The following is a 19,946-nucleotide window of genomic DNA, read 5'->3' on the forward strand; positions in this document are numbered from 1 at the left end:
CTTCCTCCATTCCTGCCCCCCTCCCTAAACCCAACTCCAACCCCAACACTAACCCTTCCCACCCCCCATTATGTGTTATCATCCACTTATTAGTGATATCATTCTTCCTTTGGTTTTTTGAGATTGGCTTATCTCACTTAGCATGATATTCTCCAGTTTCATCCATTTGCCTGCAAATGCCATAATTTTATCGTTCTTTATGGCTGAGTAATATTCCATTGTATATATATACCACAGTTTCTTTATCCATTCATCAATTGAAGGACATCTAGGTTGGTTCCACAATCTGGCTATTGTGAACTGAGCAGCTATGAACATTGATGTGGCAGTATCTCTGTAATATGCTGATTTTAAGTCCTTTGGGTATAGGCCAAGGAGTGGGATAGCTGGGTCAAATGGTGTTTCCATTCCAAGTTTTCTAAGGAATCTCCACACTGCTTTCCAGAATGGCTACACTAATTTGCAGCCCCACCAGCAATGTAAGAGTGTACCTTTCTCCCCACATCCTCGCCAACACCTGATGTTGCTTGTATTCTTGATAATTGCCATTCTAATTGGGGTGAGATGGAATCTTAGGGTGGTTTTGATTTGCATTTCTCTTATTACTAGAGATGTTGAACATTTTTCCATATGTTTGTTGATTGCTTGTAGATCTTCTTCTGTGAAGTGTCTATTCATTTCCTTAGCCCATTTGTCAGTTGGATTATTTACATTCTTGGTATAGAGTTTTTTGAGTACTTTATAGATTCTGGAGATTAGCGCTCTATCTGAAGTATGATTGGCAAAGATTTTCTCCCACTCTGTAGGCTCTTTATTTGCATTGCTGATAGTTTCCTTTGCTGAGAGAAAGCTTTTTAGTTTGAATCTATCCCAGTTATTAATTCTTGCTTTTATTTCTTGTGCTATGGGAGTCCTGTTGAGAAAGTCTGGTCCTAAGCCGACATGTTGAAGCTCTGGACCTACTTTTTTTTCTATAAGATGCAAGGTCTCTGGTCTGATTCCGAGATCCTTAATCCATTTTGAGTTTAGTTTCGTGCATGGTGAGAGATATGGGTTTAGTTTCATTCTGTTGCATATGGATATCCAATTCTCCCAGCACCATTTGTTGAAGAGGCTATCTTTTCTCCATTGCCTATTTTTGGCCCCTTTGTCTAGTATGAGAAAATTGTATTTATTTGGGTTTGTGTCCATGTCCTCTATTCTGTACCATTGATCCACCTTTCTATTTTGGTACCAATACCATGCCGTTTTTGTTACTATTGCTTTGTAGTAGAGTTGAAGATCTGGTATTGCGATACCCCCTGCTTCACTCTTTCTGCCAAGGATTGCTTTAGCTATTCTGGGTTTTTTATTCTTCCAGATGAATTTCATAATTGCTTGCTCTATTTCTGTAAGGTACATCATTGGGATTTTAATTGGAATTGCATTGAATCTGTATAGCACTTTTGGTAGTATGGCCATTTTGACAATATTAATTCTTCCTATCCAAGAACATGGGAGATATTTCCATCTTCTAAGGTTTTCTTGAATTTCTTTCTTTAGTGTTCTGTAGTTCTCATTGTAGAGGTCTTTCACCATCCAACCAAGAGCGAATACACTTTCTTCTCAGCAGCACATGGATCCTTCTCTAAAATAGACCATATATTATGCCACAAAGCTAATGTCAGCAAATACAAGAAGATAGAGACACTACCTTGTATTCTATCAGATCATAATGGATTGAAGTTAGAAATTAATGAAAGAGTAAAAAACAGAAACTACTCCAACACCTGGAGATTAAACAATATGTTACTATATGATGAATGGATAACAGAAGATATTAGGAAGGAAATTAAAAAATTCTTAGAGGTAAACAAGAACAAAGAAACATCATATCAAAATCTCTGGGACACTATGAAAGCAGTACTTAGAGGAAGATTTATTTCATGGAGCGCATTTAATAAAAGAAGTAAAACTCAAAAAATAAATGACCTAACACTACAGCTCAAAGCCCTAGAAAAAGAAGAACAGACCAACACCAAAAGTAGTAGAAGACAGGAAATAAACTGAGAGCTGAAATCAATGAAATTGAAATGAAAGAAACAATACAAAAAATTGACAAAATAAATAGTTGGTTCTTTGAAAAAATAAACAAAATTGATAAACCTTTAGCCACACTAACAAAGAGAAGACGAGAGAAAACCCAAATCACTAAAATTCGGAATGAACAAGGAAATATCACAACAGACACGACTGAAATACAAAACATAATTAGAAGCTATTTTGAAAATCTATACTCCAACAAAATAGAAAATTTCGAAGACATCAACAGGTTTCTAGAGACATATGAATTGCCTAAACTGAACGAGGAGGACATACAAAATTTAAATAGACCAATTTCAAGTAATGAAATAGAAGAAGTCATCAAAAGCCTTCCAACAAAGAAAAGTCCAGGACCAGATGGGTTCTCAACCGAGTTCTACAAAACCTTTAAAGAAGAACTCATTCCAATACTTCTCAAAGGATTCCAGAAAATAGAAGAGGAGGGAACTCTCCCAAACTCATTCTATGAAGCCAATATTACCCTGATTCCTAAACCAGACAGAGACACATCGAGGAAAGAAAATTTCAGACCAATATCCTTAATGAACATCGACACAAAAATTCTCAACAAAATTTTAGCAAATTGCATACAAAAACATATTAAAAAGATAGAGCACCATGATCAAGTGGGTTTCATCCCATGGATGCAAGGTTGGTTCAACATCAGGAAATCAATAAATGTCATTCACCATATCAATAGACTTAAAGTCAAGAATCACATGATTATTTCGATAGATGCAGAAAAAGCATTTGATAAAATACAGCACCCCTTCATGCTCAAAACACTAGAAAAAATAGGGATAGTGGGAACATTCCTTAATATTGTAAAGGCCATCTATGCTAAACCCATGGCTAATATCATTCTAAATGGTGAAAAACTGAAAGCATTCCCTCTAAAAACTGGAAGAAGGCAGGGATACCCTCTTTCACCACTTCTATTCAATATCGTCCTTGAAACTCTAGCCAGAGCAATTAGACAGACCAAAGAAATTAAAGGGATACGAATAGGAAAAGAAGAACTCAAACTATCCCTATTTGCTGATGATATGATGGTATACTTAGAGGAACCAGGAAATTCCACCAGAAAACTTTTAGATCTCATAAGTGAATTCAGTAAAGTAGTGGGATATAAGATCAATGCACATAAATCTAAGGCATTTTTATATACACAGTTAATTTTGATAAGTCATTAATGACCTACTTAGCTATGGCCGAACATGTATTCTCACTCTAAAAATATTGTACAATAACACTTGGGCTTTGTGGTAGTAACTTCTATGTCTCTTCCATTTATTTTGCAGCAGAATATAGAGAAGGAAGACCAAGAAAAGTAGATGTAGAAAACTAGAGGTAGCAGAAACTCTGCTGAGAACTGACATGAAGGGATAGTAAATTTTTTAAACTAAAAAGTGGCATGCTGTATAAAATATCTCACCAAACTATCACCTACTGCAAAATTCTTCCTGTGAGGCCCAGAACACTAGAAGTGTAGGAAATTGACACAATGCAGTCTTTAAAAGAAGAAAGAGAGGGGAAAGCCCCCCTGACAAAGTCTCATGCCATTAAGGGAGATTACACGTGCCCTCCAGCAGTCACAGTTTGTGTGACTTTAAATGAGTCATCTTTCAGGTAGCTGTGTGGCTTACACACTGTACTGTGATGGTCCCATCTGAAATACTAAGTGTTGGGTTTACATGTACACTCAAGGCAGAAGATGTCTGTAACAAACTGCTGCTGAGGTAGAAACCTATCTTTCACCTGATGCAGTAGAAATTTAAGAGAAAGACATTCATTCCCAATAAGAAAAATGATAAATTTCATCTTATAAAATTTAGAAAGTAATAAAAAATATAAAGAAACAGAAAATGTTACTCCATTAGTGACACAGAGAAAATGATTAATAGTCTAAAACACCATATTCAGTTCTGGGTATCATTAAGTTTTCTTTGCAAATGTTTATGCATGGATATGGATCTAACCATTTATTTTACATTTCTCTCATAAGCAGACCATTGTGTTTATGCTGATTTTCTGCTGCTGTAACAATTCCATGATGAATGTCTCTGGACAATTTGTAATAATATTCTTATTAGAGATTCCTGGATGTTAAAGTACCGGCTCAAAGGCTTTGACTCACTTTGCCAAATGATTTTCCAGAATGCTTGGATCAATTTGCACCCCAACCAGTGGTGTGTAAGTGCCTTCCTTGTTTGACCAAGGCAGAACTAAATCTGAGCTTCAACAAAAACAAAAGTTTTCTAATGGATTGCTGAAACATGGTGTAGCTGTTTTAATCTGTGGGAGACTGCATATGTGGCCTGCTGCGCTTCTCCCCTAAACTTACTGCCCATGTTCTTACCTATTTATCCTACCATTGTTCTAGCTTTCTTATTATTTTTTGAAGAGCTGTGCAAATAGAGGTAGAAAATTAATAATTTAATCTTATTTCCCTGTTAATTTTTTGTATTTTAATTTGGTTCATAATATATTTTTTACCCTAAGGAAGTTTGGAATACTTTTCAAATCTACTATGTTGCTTGGAAAAAAAAATTTACCTCTTTGAGCAAATACATTTTCTTCTCTCCTTTTAATTATTTGCCTTTGAAAAATACTCAGTAATCCATTTGCATATATGGTACAGGGTCAGGATCCTCCACTTCCCAACAGCTGACTGTGTTACTGAGAACTGTCAGAAGATTCTCTTGATTTGATATGCTTCTCAACAATATTAAATTTTTTATACAGTTTATTCTCCTGTTTTTTTATGATTCACTTGTTGTTTTGTAACATTTTACTAACCCCGATGTCAAAAATTTCTTTATTTTCCATTAAATATTTTAGCTACCTACTCTCATTTTTTATTCTTCCAGGTAATACTCAAAACACATTATTCAAATCTCACAAAACATCACATTGTAGTTTAATTTGCTTTAAACTACAAATTAAGGTAGAGAAAGCAAATACCCAAAAATGCTTTCACAATATTAAGCCTTCCATTTAAGAAACACAGACTGCCTGTTTATTTGAATTTTCTTTCTCTCTTGGTAAAGCTTTACTATCTTTATATAATACTCAGTATAGTTTACATTATTTTCAAAAAATTTATATTTTTCTGTTGCTAGTAGGACTGGGACTTTCCCCTCCTTTATACATTTTAATGAGATATTGCCAGATTAAGGTACTCTAACAATTAAAAAAAATAGGTTCTCCAAGGGCTTCTAGGTATACAGTTTCCTGTGAACAGACACAGTGCTCATCCTTGATATAGGCACAGGTGAGGGAGAAGCCTAGTGTGCTTTTGGAAGGACTGTGAATTAATACAGGCTTTCTGTAAATTATTTGACAAAACATATCAAGAGTTTTTGGCCTACTAATTTCACTTCAAGAATTTATCTCATAAATGTTATCTAAATAAATCATATCATCTGCAAGTCATGATAATCTTGGCTGACTTCCAGCATCTGAAATTCTGAGCACACTACTCAGGTCTTCTGGAACAACTTTAAGTAATGGCATTCCCAGAATTCTTATTTTCTTCCTAATTTTCTAAGAGGAAATTGTAATGGCTTTTTACTACTTTGGGGGAATAGTCACCTTAGAATTTAATGAAAAGTAAGTCCTTCCATCCAAAATGCAGAATGTGTTTAAAAATAATCACATGGTTTACAGACCATACCAAGTTAACTATGTATGTTATAAACCTAATTTTTAGCATTTCATAATTAAAAGTCTTTAGGGATTTTCCCCCCATTTTAATCATTTTATGGAAATACGTATCAGTTCCTATTTAAGGATTTCTTGGTTCTCCTGCCTCTGGAATGTAAATGCCTTTTAAATACCCATTAAATAATCCTTCTATTTGGTCCACTGTTTTAAATTTCACAGATCATTCTTTTTAAACCTTTAGCTGTGAAAACAATTTCAAATTTATAGAAAAGTCTGAAAAATATCAAAGAACAAAATAAAGCAACTGTATATAACCATCACCCAGACTAATCCATTGTGACACTCTGCTCCCTTTCCTTTATCGTCAGCACCTCCCTCCCCACAACACACTGACACAGGATTGCTTCAGCTACAGATGGAGAGATGGCAGGTATCCTCTATGTGCATACTGTCTTTCTGAAATATTGCATCATGGTCCTTTACCCTGAAGTACTTAAATATGTACTTGCCATGCAAGGCAGTTTCACATAATTGTTAGCAATGCCAGTGAATTTAACATTGATATGATACTTTCACCTACCCTTCTTATTTCAGTTTTGTCTGCTGTTCTCAATACTGTCATTTATAATAATTTCACCTGTTCAGTACAGAATCATGTCTACTAATAGGTATTATATACAGCTGTCATGTCTTTTAAGTACTTTTAATTCAGAACATTTCTACAATTTTCTTGTTGTTTGTTTTCCATAAATATTTTGGGAGAATAAGACTTTATTCTCCTTACTCTTTTAAATATAGAGTGCTCATCACTGTGGGTTTCCCTGATGTTCCTGCAGAAGAGCCCAGGTTTGCCTTATCAGCTGGCCCTGCCTAATGCTATGGCCTTGTCATGGAATCACACCTGGAGGTATGTTGTATTTCTTGTCTTTACTGCTGATGACAATTTTGATCCCCCAGCCAAGATGGGGGATCAATTATGTAATTACAAACACAAATTACTCAGTTTTTCCACTGAGCAATCACTGCCTTCTAGTGTCTTTGAGACTAGTTGGAAGTTTGTGGGGAGACTTTGGAAGACCATGCAAATATCCTAATTCTCATAAAAATTTCCCTTTACATTTAAGCCTTCATTGAGGATTCTTGCTTGACTCACACTAGGATGCTTGCCAACTGCTGTTTCTCCAACTCTAGCTCTAACTCTACACCAACCAGACTTCTAAGTCACTACCTCATCTATTTATTATTGTCAAGGACACATGTCGGTATTGTTTTTGAGTGTTTTAAAATTCACTAGTGCATCTCATTATATTTGCCCTAGATATCTGTAGGTTCTGAATTCACAGATAGGACTTTTTTTTAATCTGCCTATACTGAACATGTACAGACTTTCCTTTCTTCTCATGATTTCTTGAGCAGCCCAGCATACTATCTACTTACACAGCATTAAGCTTCATTTGAATTAAAGTATACAGGAGGACTGTGCATGTTATAAACAAACAGTAAACCAAGAGAATTGAGTACCCATGGGTTTTAGTACCCTCGAGGATCCTGAACAAGATACGACAAGGGATAACTGTACTTTGTGCTAGCATGGAGAGCTGTGTGGGTAGAAGCCTCTTCAAGTTGGCTCCTGTGACTTGCCCCACAAGCATTCTTTAGTTTCTGCTATAATGAGATGCTTTAGGCTCATCACATCTGGCTGGGAGTGGCCATTTCTCCAAGGAGCCCCAGTTTTCTGGAAAATGGCACTGGAGGTTATAGTCAGGGTCAGAGATGTACTGATGCTACTTGATATCTGTTTCTTGACCCTTCCAGCCACATATATCAGAAACCACATGTGTGTAGACATGTATCCATAATTTCCATATGAATGAGAACATAAACATGTGTGCATTTCCATGTATGTATTATTAAGGTTATGATACATACTGATGCCACCACCTAGTTCATGGGTCATCTCTCACCCTCCTTCATGTTTCTGTGGGTGTCCCTCATTCTACAGTGAAAACCAGGGCCCCCTAATAGCTGCACATTCAGTCATTCACTTAATCTTATCAAATGTGTAAAAGTTACAGAAGTGTCTCACTCATATCACCACTAAATAATTGAATATACTAAAAAGATATTTTATTCTATAGCAAAACAAGATAGCCTAGTGCCCTGAAATAGCAAGTCATGATTTTGGCTAATTCACATCAACAAAATGGCAGTCAGGAGACCACATCGTCTTTAAATGGAAGAACTTCCAGATCATAAAATTTTAGGAATATTTTCAAATTGCAGCAACTGAATATGATCTGGTATTTGATACCAGAACAAATGACCAATTCTCCTCTGGGATAACTGTGATAGGAAAGGTATACATCTGAAGGGTTCAAGTGAAGACACCTTTTCCAATGTGCTGCCTGGTCTTTTCAACAGTGGAATTCCATTTAACACTGGAGAGCTGCCCAAGGCAGAAACGGTTCTCACTGTGGGAAGGATCAGTGAAACCATCCACCAACACACTTGTGGAAGAGGCATAGAATGCTTCACCCACATAACTGTTGAGCTCATAGTAGACAATGGAACACCAGTGTTTTGGTTCCTCATAAGCAACTGCCTGAACATCTGTAAAATAGAAAAGTTCCATCAACTGAAGTTTGTACCTTGAGCTCTCAAAAACTGAAACTGCATCAGAAAACTGGCTCTGGATCATGGAAGAATGACTGTGCACATACCGTAAGCAGGTTTTCTTTGAGGGCTAAAGCAGATACTTCTTACTAAATGAGACATTCTCCTTTAAAAGGGAAACAATTTACTTCAATTGCCACCAGAAAGAAAGACTAGCAACAGCATTTGCTGAATACTAATAATAAGTTACTTGCTTTTTAACATGCAGTAAAGTTTTATTTACAAACAGGAGCAGATTCAGTGGGATTTGGGCAAAAGTCTGCTGACTTCTGCTCCAGGAAACCCACCAAAGAGGCCAACAAGAAAAGGCCAACATCCCTTCCTTGTGAAAATATTAGCTTATTGTAGACTTACTCCATAGAGGAAAATTTTTAAAGTTTAAAATTCTTAAAAGAGCATTCTTAAATCTGTGTCTACTTCCTGAAATTAGTCACAATGAGGACAGAGTCCACAGGATCCTATTAGTGTGCACTACTGTGTCCATTCTCTCCTTTCATCCTCTTCTCCAAATTCCAAACCCATGTGAGGTTTGTGATTAACAAATCAGAGTTTTTATTTGTTGACTTATATGTTTGATAAAATGTCCTAGAGAGGATCAGGTATCATAAAACACAGAATCAGTAAGAAAATGATCAAAAAATTTACTGCTTAAAAGTTGTACATCCCAATTTATTACATTGCACATATAAAGTTTACAGAAAAATTTAATACAAGGTCCAGAGATATTCCATATGCTATCCATGGCCCCCACTGAGGGGGATATTTGTTATAACCTATGAATCTACATTGACAGACAATTATCACTCAAACCCCAGAGTTAATATTTATATGAGGTGTGTGTGGTACTGGAGATGGAAATCAGAGCCTTGAGCGATCTTGACAAGCACTCTACCATTTAGCTACATCCCTAGCTCTTGGAGTTCACTGTAGGTATTGTTCCTTGTATGGGTCTGGACAAATGTACAGCAACACACAGCTGTCATCATAGTATTACATACATATCATCTAACTTTAAGTGCTTAAAAAATACATGCCACTCTGACAAAGTCTCAGGCATCTTCTATTTTAATTAAAAAGTGCTAATGAAATAAGCAATCAGTTACATTTTGACTTCAATTAAAATCTAGAAATCAAGTTGCACTTTAACTTAAATTTACATAAATGTTACACAGATTGAACAACCTGTGCCTGTGGGAGTGTGTGGGTGTGCCAATGAAGCCCTTCAGGAGAGGCCCCTGGGGAAGAGTTCTTTCTATCCAGCAGTGTGGCTGTGGCTTCTGACAGATGCTCTGGGTCCTCCCACACTTATTTACCTGAGCTCTGCTCTCTTAAGCCTACTCAGCTTGCCACTGTCATCCTGGAAAAAGGATGGCACCATTCCTTCAGTAACTGCCATGAATAATACAGAACTGGAAGTAGACACTCACCCTTCACCAAGGAAGGAAAGAAATGTCTAGTTCCACTTAAGTTTTTCAAGGTGAGAAGAGGAAAAACATGTGCCTCAATTTCTTTTGATAATAAAGTTAACAAATTCAGCAAGAAAGTTGCAAATGCTATTGGTTTCGGTTTCAGTGAGTCATAAATAAGGTCTAGAAAACAGATGGGGTTTATGAATTTAGGTTCTAACCACAAAAGAAACCTTTTGGAAGGTCAATTAGGTGAACTCTCCATTTTCAACACCAACTGTGGAACTCCACTTTGCTGGTGCTGTGCCCATTGTGGCTCAGCTCCCCTCTGTCCATGTAAAAGCATCCTTTCACCACCAGTTCTAAATGATGAACTGGAGAGCAGAAGAGATGAGTGAACAGCCACACTCATGCCTCCATTAGTTAAACAGTGTCTACTCTTCCACTCTTTAAATAAGAGGCACATGTGTTATCCACAGAATGCTTTCCATCAGGCTTCTATCCCTGTGCTCTATCTATCTCTAGCAGTTATTTATTTTTTTTTTATTTTTATTTTTTGCAGTGCTGGGGATTGAACTCAGGACCTTGTACTTGCAAGGCAAGCACTCTACCAACTGAGCTATCTCCCCAGCCCCACAGTTATCTTTTTAAAGATTAATAAAATTTGTGAGAGAAATCAATGTTTGGACATATCAACTTTAGGTTCTACAAGGGGAGTAAGCAGCAACTCAGTTTACCTCTTCTGTTGATTTCTGAACACAGTGAAGGTGCTATCATATTTGTGTCCATTGGGGTCCCAGGGTCCTTGTGAGGCAAGTAAGCAGGTGGAAAAGAATCAGCTACAAAGTTTCAAAGAAATTACATGATTAAGCACATGTTTTCTTCTGTGCCAAGACTAAGACTTCAACTTGCCAATTAACCTTCACATCAAAAGACTAGATACTACAGACACCAGTCTTGATATAAAATTTCAAAAGATTATGTGCATCTGAGAAACTCCTCCACTTTTAATGACAGTTCAGTAGGAGGAGAAGCAACCACTACATGCCTATAATAGGAATTTTCAGCCCATCCAGGACCACATCATTCATTGATTCATTCATTCATACATTCCTTCATTTCTTCATTCATTCATCATATGTGATTCAACATTAAATGCAGTTTCTTGTTAACATTTGGAAGTTTCACCCAAGTTTTTAGCACTAATTATATAGAAGTCTTTTAGAAATATTTTTTAGTTGTAGGTGAACATGATACCTTTACTTTATGTATTTTCATGTGGTGCCAAGAATAAACCCAGTACCTGTCACATGCTAGTCAAGCATTCTGCCATAGCCCCCAGAAGTCTTAATAATTAAAAGTCTTATGGAATATGCTTTCCATCACTAATATCTGCTGCAGCCATTTCTGGGAACCTTAGTGACTTCCGTGTCCTTAAGGCTCACAACATGGCATTAGTACTGGCAGCATTTTCTAAACTTCTGCAGAAACACATCCAGGTAAGCAGAGTCACCAGATGGCTTGGACCATGCCATTTTAAAAAACAATTATAATGGCACTTCAGCCTACTCCCATACTGTCTGCCTGAAGATGACCCATGTATTTCAGTTTCAACTGCTGGATGGAAAACATCTAAAAGCAACAAGAGAAAGATTGAGGAGGGAGGCTTAGGAATCTCTTGCATTAAACTTATGGGCTTTTAGAAATTTGCCAGCCAAGTTTTATTAAAGTCTAAGGATTTAAAACTGTTAATTTTCCATCACTTTGAGCAACCTCTTAGGATTACCTTCTCCCTACTATTTAAATAAGCACTAGTTTTAAAATCCCTAATAAAATAATTGGAAATAAATCAGATTCACAGTTTTGATTCTAAAATCTTCTGTTTCAGAATCTATGTATGTACTCTCCTGAAGAGCTCACCACTAGTTGGCAAACCAGGGCAAAAATGTGATTTCTGAAACAACAATACTAGTCCATGTCTGGTGTTTCCTTATTGTAAAATAAAGGGCACTGTGGCTTCCCACCAACAACCCTTTGTGGTCACTGGCTCTGGAGAGCCCACCACCTAGCACCATGACAGAGCCTTGTGAATAAACTTTGACCTGAGGGAATCACACATGCTGGGAGAAGTCCTTGGGCAACTGTTTAATAGGAATAACCATCACTGCTCCTCCCGAAGTTCTCAGGGATGCTAACTGATGCTCCAGCTCAACCAGCTAAATGCCTCGACCATCCAGTGGCTGAAAAGCAGTGATTCAGTGTCCCAAGAGAGGATTACAGGGGTTGCATCTGGATGCCTTTCCCATTTCTCCTTTTGCTTTACATTTAGCTTCTTCCCTGCAGCTCTGTGGCTGACTGTTTTACCTCAAGCCAGGAGTCAAGGCAGCCTCCTCTGAGCATGAATCCCATGAATTTCCATTGTCAAGTTGGGGACCATTTCATTGGTCACCTACAGCCTCAGCCTGGCTAAGAGGGAGAAGCTCACTACAGCTGGTGGTCTAGGATTCCTCCTTTCTTTTTTCTGTATTTCCTCTACTTGACCTGTGTCTTATCCCTGAAAGCCAAGGACAAAGTATAAATTCAGACAATAATCTTCAGGTTTTTCTTTCAGGCTCACCCCAGTTGCCACTGCTTTAAAGTTCTCTGAAATGTATCTTCTTACCACCAACCTGCCCACCAAATCCAACAGGTTTGGAAGGGAGTGATGTGGACAGGGAATCACCAGATGGTAGTACTTTGATCTTTAAACTAATATACCACCTTCACCCCAACAATTTGGGATTGAAAAACCACAATGCAAAACAAACAGGTTTAAAAAATAGGGGAGTAACAAGGGCTGGAGTTGTGGCTCAGTGGTAGAGCGCTCACCTTACACATGTGAAGCCCTGGGTTCCATCCTCAGCACCACATAAAAATAAAATGAAGAATGATAAAATATGGCATTTGCAGGCAAATGGATGAAATTGGAGAATATCATGCTAAGTGAGATAAGCCAATCTCAGAAAACCAAAGGACGAATGATATCGCTAATAAGTGGATGATGACACATAATGGGGGGTGGGAGGGGTTAGTGTTAGGGTTAGAGTTAGGGTTAGGGAGGGTGGCAAGAATGGAGGAAGGAAGGGCTGCATAGAGGGAAAAGAGGGGTGGGAGGGGTGGGGGGAAGGGAAAAAATAACAGAATGAATCAAACAACATTACCCTATGTAAATGTATGATTACACAAATGGTATGCTTTTACGCCATGTACAAACAGAGAAACAACATGTATCCCATTTGTTTACAATTAAAAAAAATAAAATGAAGGTATTCTGTCAACCTACAACTAAAATAAATATATATATATGTATATATATATATATAAATAATACATATATAAAACTTTACATGTATTTATATAAGTAAGCTATATATAATTTATATATAAATAACATATTTATTTATATATTTTTTATATATTAAAAATAGGGGTGTAACAACTACATAAAATGGAAGCAATATAAAGAATTAAACATTTTCCTTTTTCTTCAGTATTGGGGATTGAAAGTAGCGGCACTTTACCATGAAGCTACATCCCCAGATCTTTTTATTTTGCTAAATTATAGAGATTGGTTTTGAAATTGTGATTCTCCTCTCAGACTCCAAAGTAGCTGGAATTCTGGGTATGTGCCACCCACTAATTTGCTTTTCAATTTTTAAAGGTCCAGGACTGATGCTGAATTTAAATTTATTTAAAAACACTCTAAGTGGCCTAAAAACATGTTTACCCATTTTCCCTTTCCAAAATGTTAATGAACTTCAAGTCCATCTTTGATTCTCCTTGAGGTCTACTGTCAAGAAATTTGGTACTATTTATTTTCTGAGATTCTTGTTTATTAATTTATAATTTGAAAAAATACAATGTCCTCATTTATCATTTATTTTGATAACCATTACACCATCAGTTATTGTCTAAGAGGAAAATAATTGTTTTTTGCCTGTGCTAAGTTAAACAAGCAGATGGTTCCTGCACTTCCACTGTAGTTCCTTTGTTGCAAAAGTATGTTTCTTGGGATTACATCACCACTTAAATGAATTTAATTAAATGGGGGTGTGTGATCCCTTAGGGAATATCTTATCTGTGGTGGAACTGGCAACAGGTTTTTTTCCACATATGAAACAAAGTTAATCAAGGCTCTTTTTCATAATGGCAATATGTGTAATGCACTATTTCTCTTTTTCTTTAAATCAATAACAAAGAGTGTAATAATGCCATCACAGAAGGATGCAGCTGTTTCCAAACTTATTTTCAAACAAGTGAAAAACAGTTTATTTGAGCATCTTTGCCTGACAAATGAAGCAAGACATTTGCTTCCTTGCCTGCAGTCTCCTTCCTCTGTGAGTGGCATGGGAAGCACTCAAGCTTGGACCCATATGCTGGGTGAGGTCTCTTCCCTTTCAGGTGACCCATCTCCCTGGGGACACTCCATCCTACCTGGCATCTGATAAAGGCTGCCTGGGTCTGAGCTGGCTGGAGAATGATAGGTGCTGCTGCTGCTTCCAGGAGAATCCGGGTAACTAGTGTTGGAAGAATGCAGAAATGGGTGACTGGTAGGCTGCTGGAAAGATTCTGGAAAGGTGGCATTGAGTGGTATGTGAGGCTCCTCCTGTCCCAAGTTCCAGAACTGAAATAGGAGGCTGTGCTGAGGACTGTATTCACTGTGTTTCGGAACCAGCACTAGAGAAAGAACTGGAAATGGAGAGGAAAAGAAGATAAATAAAAATAAGAATGGCAAAGATCCATAAGCCCTTCACTAGAAAGCTGTAACATTATCTGTAAGTGACAACAAATGATCTGAACCCAGCCCTGCTGCCAACTCAAAAGCACCATTCAAATGAAAAGTCATTTTATGCTTAGGAACAAATACAGTCTCTTTAGACCCACAGATGACATGCCTGAGATATGCAGCATGGACAAAATGCCCAAGGAAAATTTGAAAAATACATTATTTTATGTTAAAAATTGTTAAGGTTCTCATTCTTAATTTTTCCACCCACTAAAAAAATCAAGCACAAATAAGAATATGTAATCACTGTTAAGTCCACTTCACAGTGCAGCTGATAAGATTTTAGTGTTTATTGAATGATATGAATTATTCACCATGAATGTTTTAAATGACATGCAAATTTGCTTTAAAATGAAAAGCAGAGTAAATAAAGCTGAAGAAGTAGACACAATGAGCAAGAAAACATCCAGAGGCTGGTGAAGGTGTTGATCACACAGGGGTGATGCTCTGTGGGGCAGAACACACACTGTCCTGTCCCAGTGGCAGCCCTCCATGAACACCTTTTCTGAGGCACTTAGTGAATTTGCCAACAATCCTTGGCACCCACTAATAGGCCAAGGAGGATACAGGATGAAAAATACATTCTGCTAACTAAAAACTCAAGACATGAAGGTCCAAAAGGCAGGCATCTGAGAGAAGCAAAAGCAACTACTGTCCCTCCTAAAAGCTCCATATAACACTAGGAACATGAGGAGCTGAAAATCAGCATGCTCATCAAATTCTAGAAACCTTCTCGCAAAGCCACCATCAATATAATCATTCTAGAAGAGAAGGGTAGGGCAATGATAAAAAATCAAGCACAAATAAGAATATGTAACCACTGTTAAGTCCACTTCACTTAGAAGGGCAGAGCCCTGACCAGGCTCAACCCCAAGTTTCCCACCAGGGTCACCAGACAGTTTCTCCTAATGCAAAGGCCTTTGAAAGCCCTCCTGCTCTTGTAGCCTCAGTGGAGAGGAGAAAAATTATTTTCAAACTTCAGGAGCAAAGAGATAAGATTTAAAATCTATTATTTTTGGTAGTTAAATCTCAAAGCATTTCCTTAAAGAAATAATATTTTGTGGCATTAGGAATCAGGTTGACTTCTGAGGAGTTTCCAGGGAATCTCATGATTTATATTGTTTTGGGGGAAAATAAGCTCTTAATACTTACATTATCACATATTTATGAGCTGAAAATATTAAGTATTAAATTTCTCATACTGTATCTTACATTCCTATATAATCCTGTAGCAGATTTTTTTGATTTCCCTATTATCTGGCCATTCAGAAATAAAGCTTTTGAGCATATTTTTTAATTTTTTTTTCAGCACTGTGATTCAATCTGCCCAAACCAAGCCATTAAAAAACTGATTCTTTTCTCCTTCTACTTTTCAATATCACCTGAAGTGCAAACTACTTTATCTTGTCAAAAAAATTACGGAAAAAGACTTCTGAAGTGCCAATAGAAACCTTACAAGCTGTGAAAAAGTCCAATAACTTTAAGTTACATTAATACCTAGCTACAGTTTTTTACGATTTTCACTCCAAGTCACCCTAACCCCCTAAACCACCTTCCACAAATGCAGAAACAGGTGGCAACCTGAGTCAATCTCCATCTCCTCCACCTTTCAGAGGACACCCCTGGCAGACTATTTTAGCAGCTCTTATTTTGCTGAGGAGTATTTGAGAACTTCCTGTTCCTACTGCCTGCAGGCAAGGCAGCCAGGGATAAAGAATTAACCTTTGCTACAGCAAAGGAGAATGTATTTCTGCTCCTGCAGTAACCTGATGTGTGGTGATCTGCTCAGCCACAGATGAACTCAATCAGCTTTTGAAGATGACCTGGGAAGTGAGCCACAAAGGACAGGAAAGCTGCACACTGCAGATGAACTTGACAAGGAAAGTAACTTTTCCCCTCACCTGCTTTCTTTTGGTGAGGTACTGGGGATTGGACCCAGGGCCTTGCAAGTGATAAGCACATGCTAGGCCACTAAACTTCACTCCCAGGTCCTCACCTCTGATTGTTAGATGATTTTGTCATTGTTGGTGGGGGTACCTTTAATAAACTCTGAATACTGAATTACTAGATATTTATAGTGAGATGCACAGATCTTCACATAAACAGAACACACAACTCTCCACTGGATTCTTTGCCTGTGAGATCCATCTAAGGTTGTGCTCCATTTTCTAACATATATGTATTGAAATTTATTTTATGATACAATATTATCTTCAGCCAATTAATTGTTTCCTGTTTGAAGTAATTATAATGAAGCTACTAATGAAGCCAGAATTAAGAACAGGTAGTTAGTGTAGAAATAGGGGATTGGGTCAAATCGAGGAAATGAAGCCATGAAGCCATCTGCCTCTGGAAGTTGGAGATTGTACCTGGAAGAATGGAATGTCAAGGATCTCTGGAGTCCATTGATTACCAAATTTGCCTGCCTTTATCAAGGACTGCAAGCATGGAGCTGCTAATTAATGCCCACTGGGCCCTTATCTGCCTGAATCACCTTGGCCTTCTCCCTGCACATGGCTTCTCACTTTATGCAAAACCAGGCCTAGTCATGTATGCAGGAAGGAGAGATAAGGGGGAAGAGAACTGGAGAACAAAAGAGACTTTAACCTATAAAAGATGTAGGGTGCGCTCACTTTCTTGGAACTTTCGAACATCAGCAATGGCCTCCTTTTTCCTGCCGGGAGAAGTCTGTATTATTACCTTTAAATAAAAACTGCTTAATATGCTTGCCTTTGTGTGCTTCTCTAGTGCTCAATCTTCAACATTAGAAGGAGCAGAACTTGTCACCTTTAAATGGCGGTATCAGATTTGGAGGTTTACGCCAAGGTAAGTAATCTTCTCTCTCCATGCACCACACATCTCTTTGAGGTGCATCTTTCTGTCTCTTTAATTTTGGAGGAAAAAATGGGCACCCATTGGCTACTTACATGCAGTTAGTGCAGCCACAATTCTTAAGACTCAGGTGAGAGGTTTCCTGGCCCAGGCAAGTTTCCAATCACCTGCTGTGTAGGCATGTTGGACTCTGCCGAAGACTTTACCTACATTTCTGTCCAGGCCTGGAGCGCAATTGCCACCAGAACACCGTGTCCCTAGTCCTGATCTGCCCAGGATGCATGTAGGCAGAGGAAGGGTTGGCAAAACTGTGGGGTTCTCAGCCCGGGCTACTCTCATGTGGACCCCAAAGGTTCCTTCTCTGGACTCTCCCTCCCAACCGCCCTGAAGGGTATCCAGGGTGATCAGTAGATGAATGGCACTGAGGGAAAGCACCAATTACCTTTGCCTCCATATGGGCCCTACAGTGCACAACACTCCTGCACATCCACTCCCTCCTGGATGCTCCCCTTCCCTTGCCGGTCAGACATTAGGAATTCAAGCTGTAGGATTAAGGCCTGGGATGATTAGTATGAAAATGCCCAGGTTCCCTTTGTTCCTATAGTTAGCCTTCACTAGTCTAGACACTAGAGTCTCCCCATTACTGTTCCTGTGCTTATATGTGCTCATGGTGTTCTCTTTAAGCTGCAAGAGGGGAGGCATTTAAAAACCCCTCCCATGAGACCCTCCAAGCAAAGGGCATTATACGCCTAACAACCAACAGATGTCCCCTCACCCTCCAGAGATTCCTTTAGTCTACAGGGCAAAAAGATAGGCAAAAGGCACACTTTTTTACTTTTGTCATCATTTTCATAATCAGGAGATTATAGTGGCAGGGAGGAAAGCAGTAATGCCCTTAAGTCTGAATCCTCCCAGGGTCTCTAGCACAGGGCAAACTAGGACCCTGGCACTTTGTCAAAGAAGGCCAGAAATAACTTTGGCAAAGACAGGTAGTGAGAGATGGGTTTTTCTTGACCATAAGGAAGCTCAACATTAGGGAGATGTCCTTAATACTTCTTACTCAGAAGGGAGCTTCTCTCTCAACAGTATTGCCAGGTTCACCACTAGCCTGCATACTGCTAAATTGCAAATGATCAAGTAAAGTGCCTTTCATATATTACCATGTTTGACATCAATAAACTCTACCATGAGAGGAGAAAGCCTTGAGGAATCTCCTATTAAGGGAGGAAGATCAAGGGGACCCTCCCAACTTAAGACAGACAAAAATAAATTTAGGGAGGTTTTTAGAACATCCTAATATTGAGATGTTTCAAAACTTATGCCACGTATTTGACTTCACCTGGAAAATTATGCTATTAACCATCGAGAGCACAGGCAGTTCCCAGAAACCATCCTAACTGGGGATTCAAACAATGAGTAGGATGCCTAAAAAACTATTATGTGGCCTTCAGGAAAGTCCTGCTATTTTCATGGAGAGACTTAGGAAAGCAATAAGAATATACACTACCCTGAATCCTGAATCCATAAAGGGTCACCTACTTTTAAGGTACAAATTTATCATTTAGTCAATCCCAAATATTTAGAGAAAATTACAAAAATTGGCATATGACCTTGATCAATCCTCAGATGATCTTCTCCAGCTTGCATCTTCCATTTTTTAATAGACATCAAAAAGAAAGTAAAGGGAGCATAAAGACAAGAAAAAGGGCTTATTAAAGATCATTCAAACTGATAGAAACTTTTAATGCCTTGCAACCCATGCGATTCACCCACTTTAGGAGTTAAAAAGCAAACTGCCTAGTCCAAAACCTTAGAACAATGAAGCAGTAATTTACCCCACCCTGTAGTTCTTAATCCATACACTTTTATCTTGGATTTCCAACTGCTGATTGGTTTATTAAGTTCGATTTAAAAGGTTTTCCTGTTTATGCTAGACTCTGAATAGCAATTTCTGTTTGCTTTTGAGGAATCTGATATTGTATCTAAACTAACCTAGACAGTGTAGCCTCAGGATTTAGATGACCCTCACCTGTTCTGGACAAACCTTAGCTAAGGACTTAACAAAATTCAGAGATAAAACAACTGTGATTGTTCTCCAGTAAGTAAATGACATCCTTTATGTGCCTCCACTCAGGAGGAATATCAAAAGACCATTGAAGAACTCCTAAACTTTTTAGCTAATAGGAATTAAAAGATCTCAAAAAGCTTAGTTATGTCATCAATAGGTTCAATACTACAGGAAATAGCCACCATAGGACAATATTCTGCCCCAGGAATATCAAAAAGAGGCCTTACTTCAAGCTCCTGTCCTCAATGTAACTGTGAAGCAAGATTTAACCTGTTTGTCACTGAGGGGAAAATAAATCCCATATATGCAGCTATAGGCAGCTCAATAACTAATGGCACATCTCAGTGAGGAGTTTAGCATAGTAGCTTCATTCTCAAAAGTAATGGAAAATAAG

General features: G+C 38.1%; 1 protein-coding gene and 1 non-coding gene across 2 annotated transcripts in view; both read right to left on the reverse strand.

Moving 5' to 3' along the window:
- The window catches only part of LOC124973111 (mothers against decapentaplegic homolog 1-like), a 50,942-nt gene that overhangs the window by 3,246 nt on the left and 27,750 nt on the right, over positions 1 to 19,946 (reverse strand). Inside the window, 3 exon segments of the mRNA XM_047537267.1 lie at positions 8,137 to 8,358; positions 10,565 to 10,666; positions 14,301 to 14,555. Coding sequence (XP_047393223.1) covers positions 8,137 to 8,358; positions 10,565 to 10,666; positions 14,301 to 14,555 — 579 coding nt within the window.
- On the reverse strand, positions 11,221 to 11,350 carry LOC124973177 (small nucleolar RNA SNORA33). Its single transcript, XR_007106628.1, has one exon. It is a non-coding gene; the product is annotated as a small nucleolar RNA SNORA33 (small nucleolar RNA).

Source organism: Sciurus carolinensis (genome assembly GCF_902686445.1).
Source record: "Sciurus carolinensis chromosome 14 unlocalized genomic scaffold, mSciCar1.2 SUPER_6_x, whole genome shotgun sequence".
Lineage (NCBI taxonomy): Eukaryota > Metazoa > Chordata > Mammalia > Rodentia > Sciuridae > Sciurus > Sciurus carolinensis.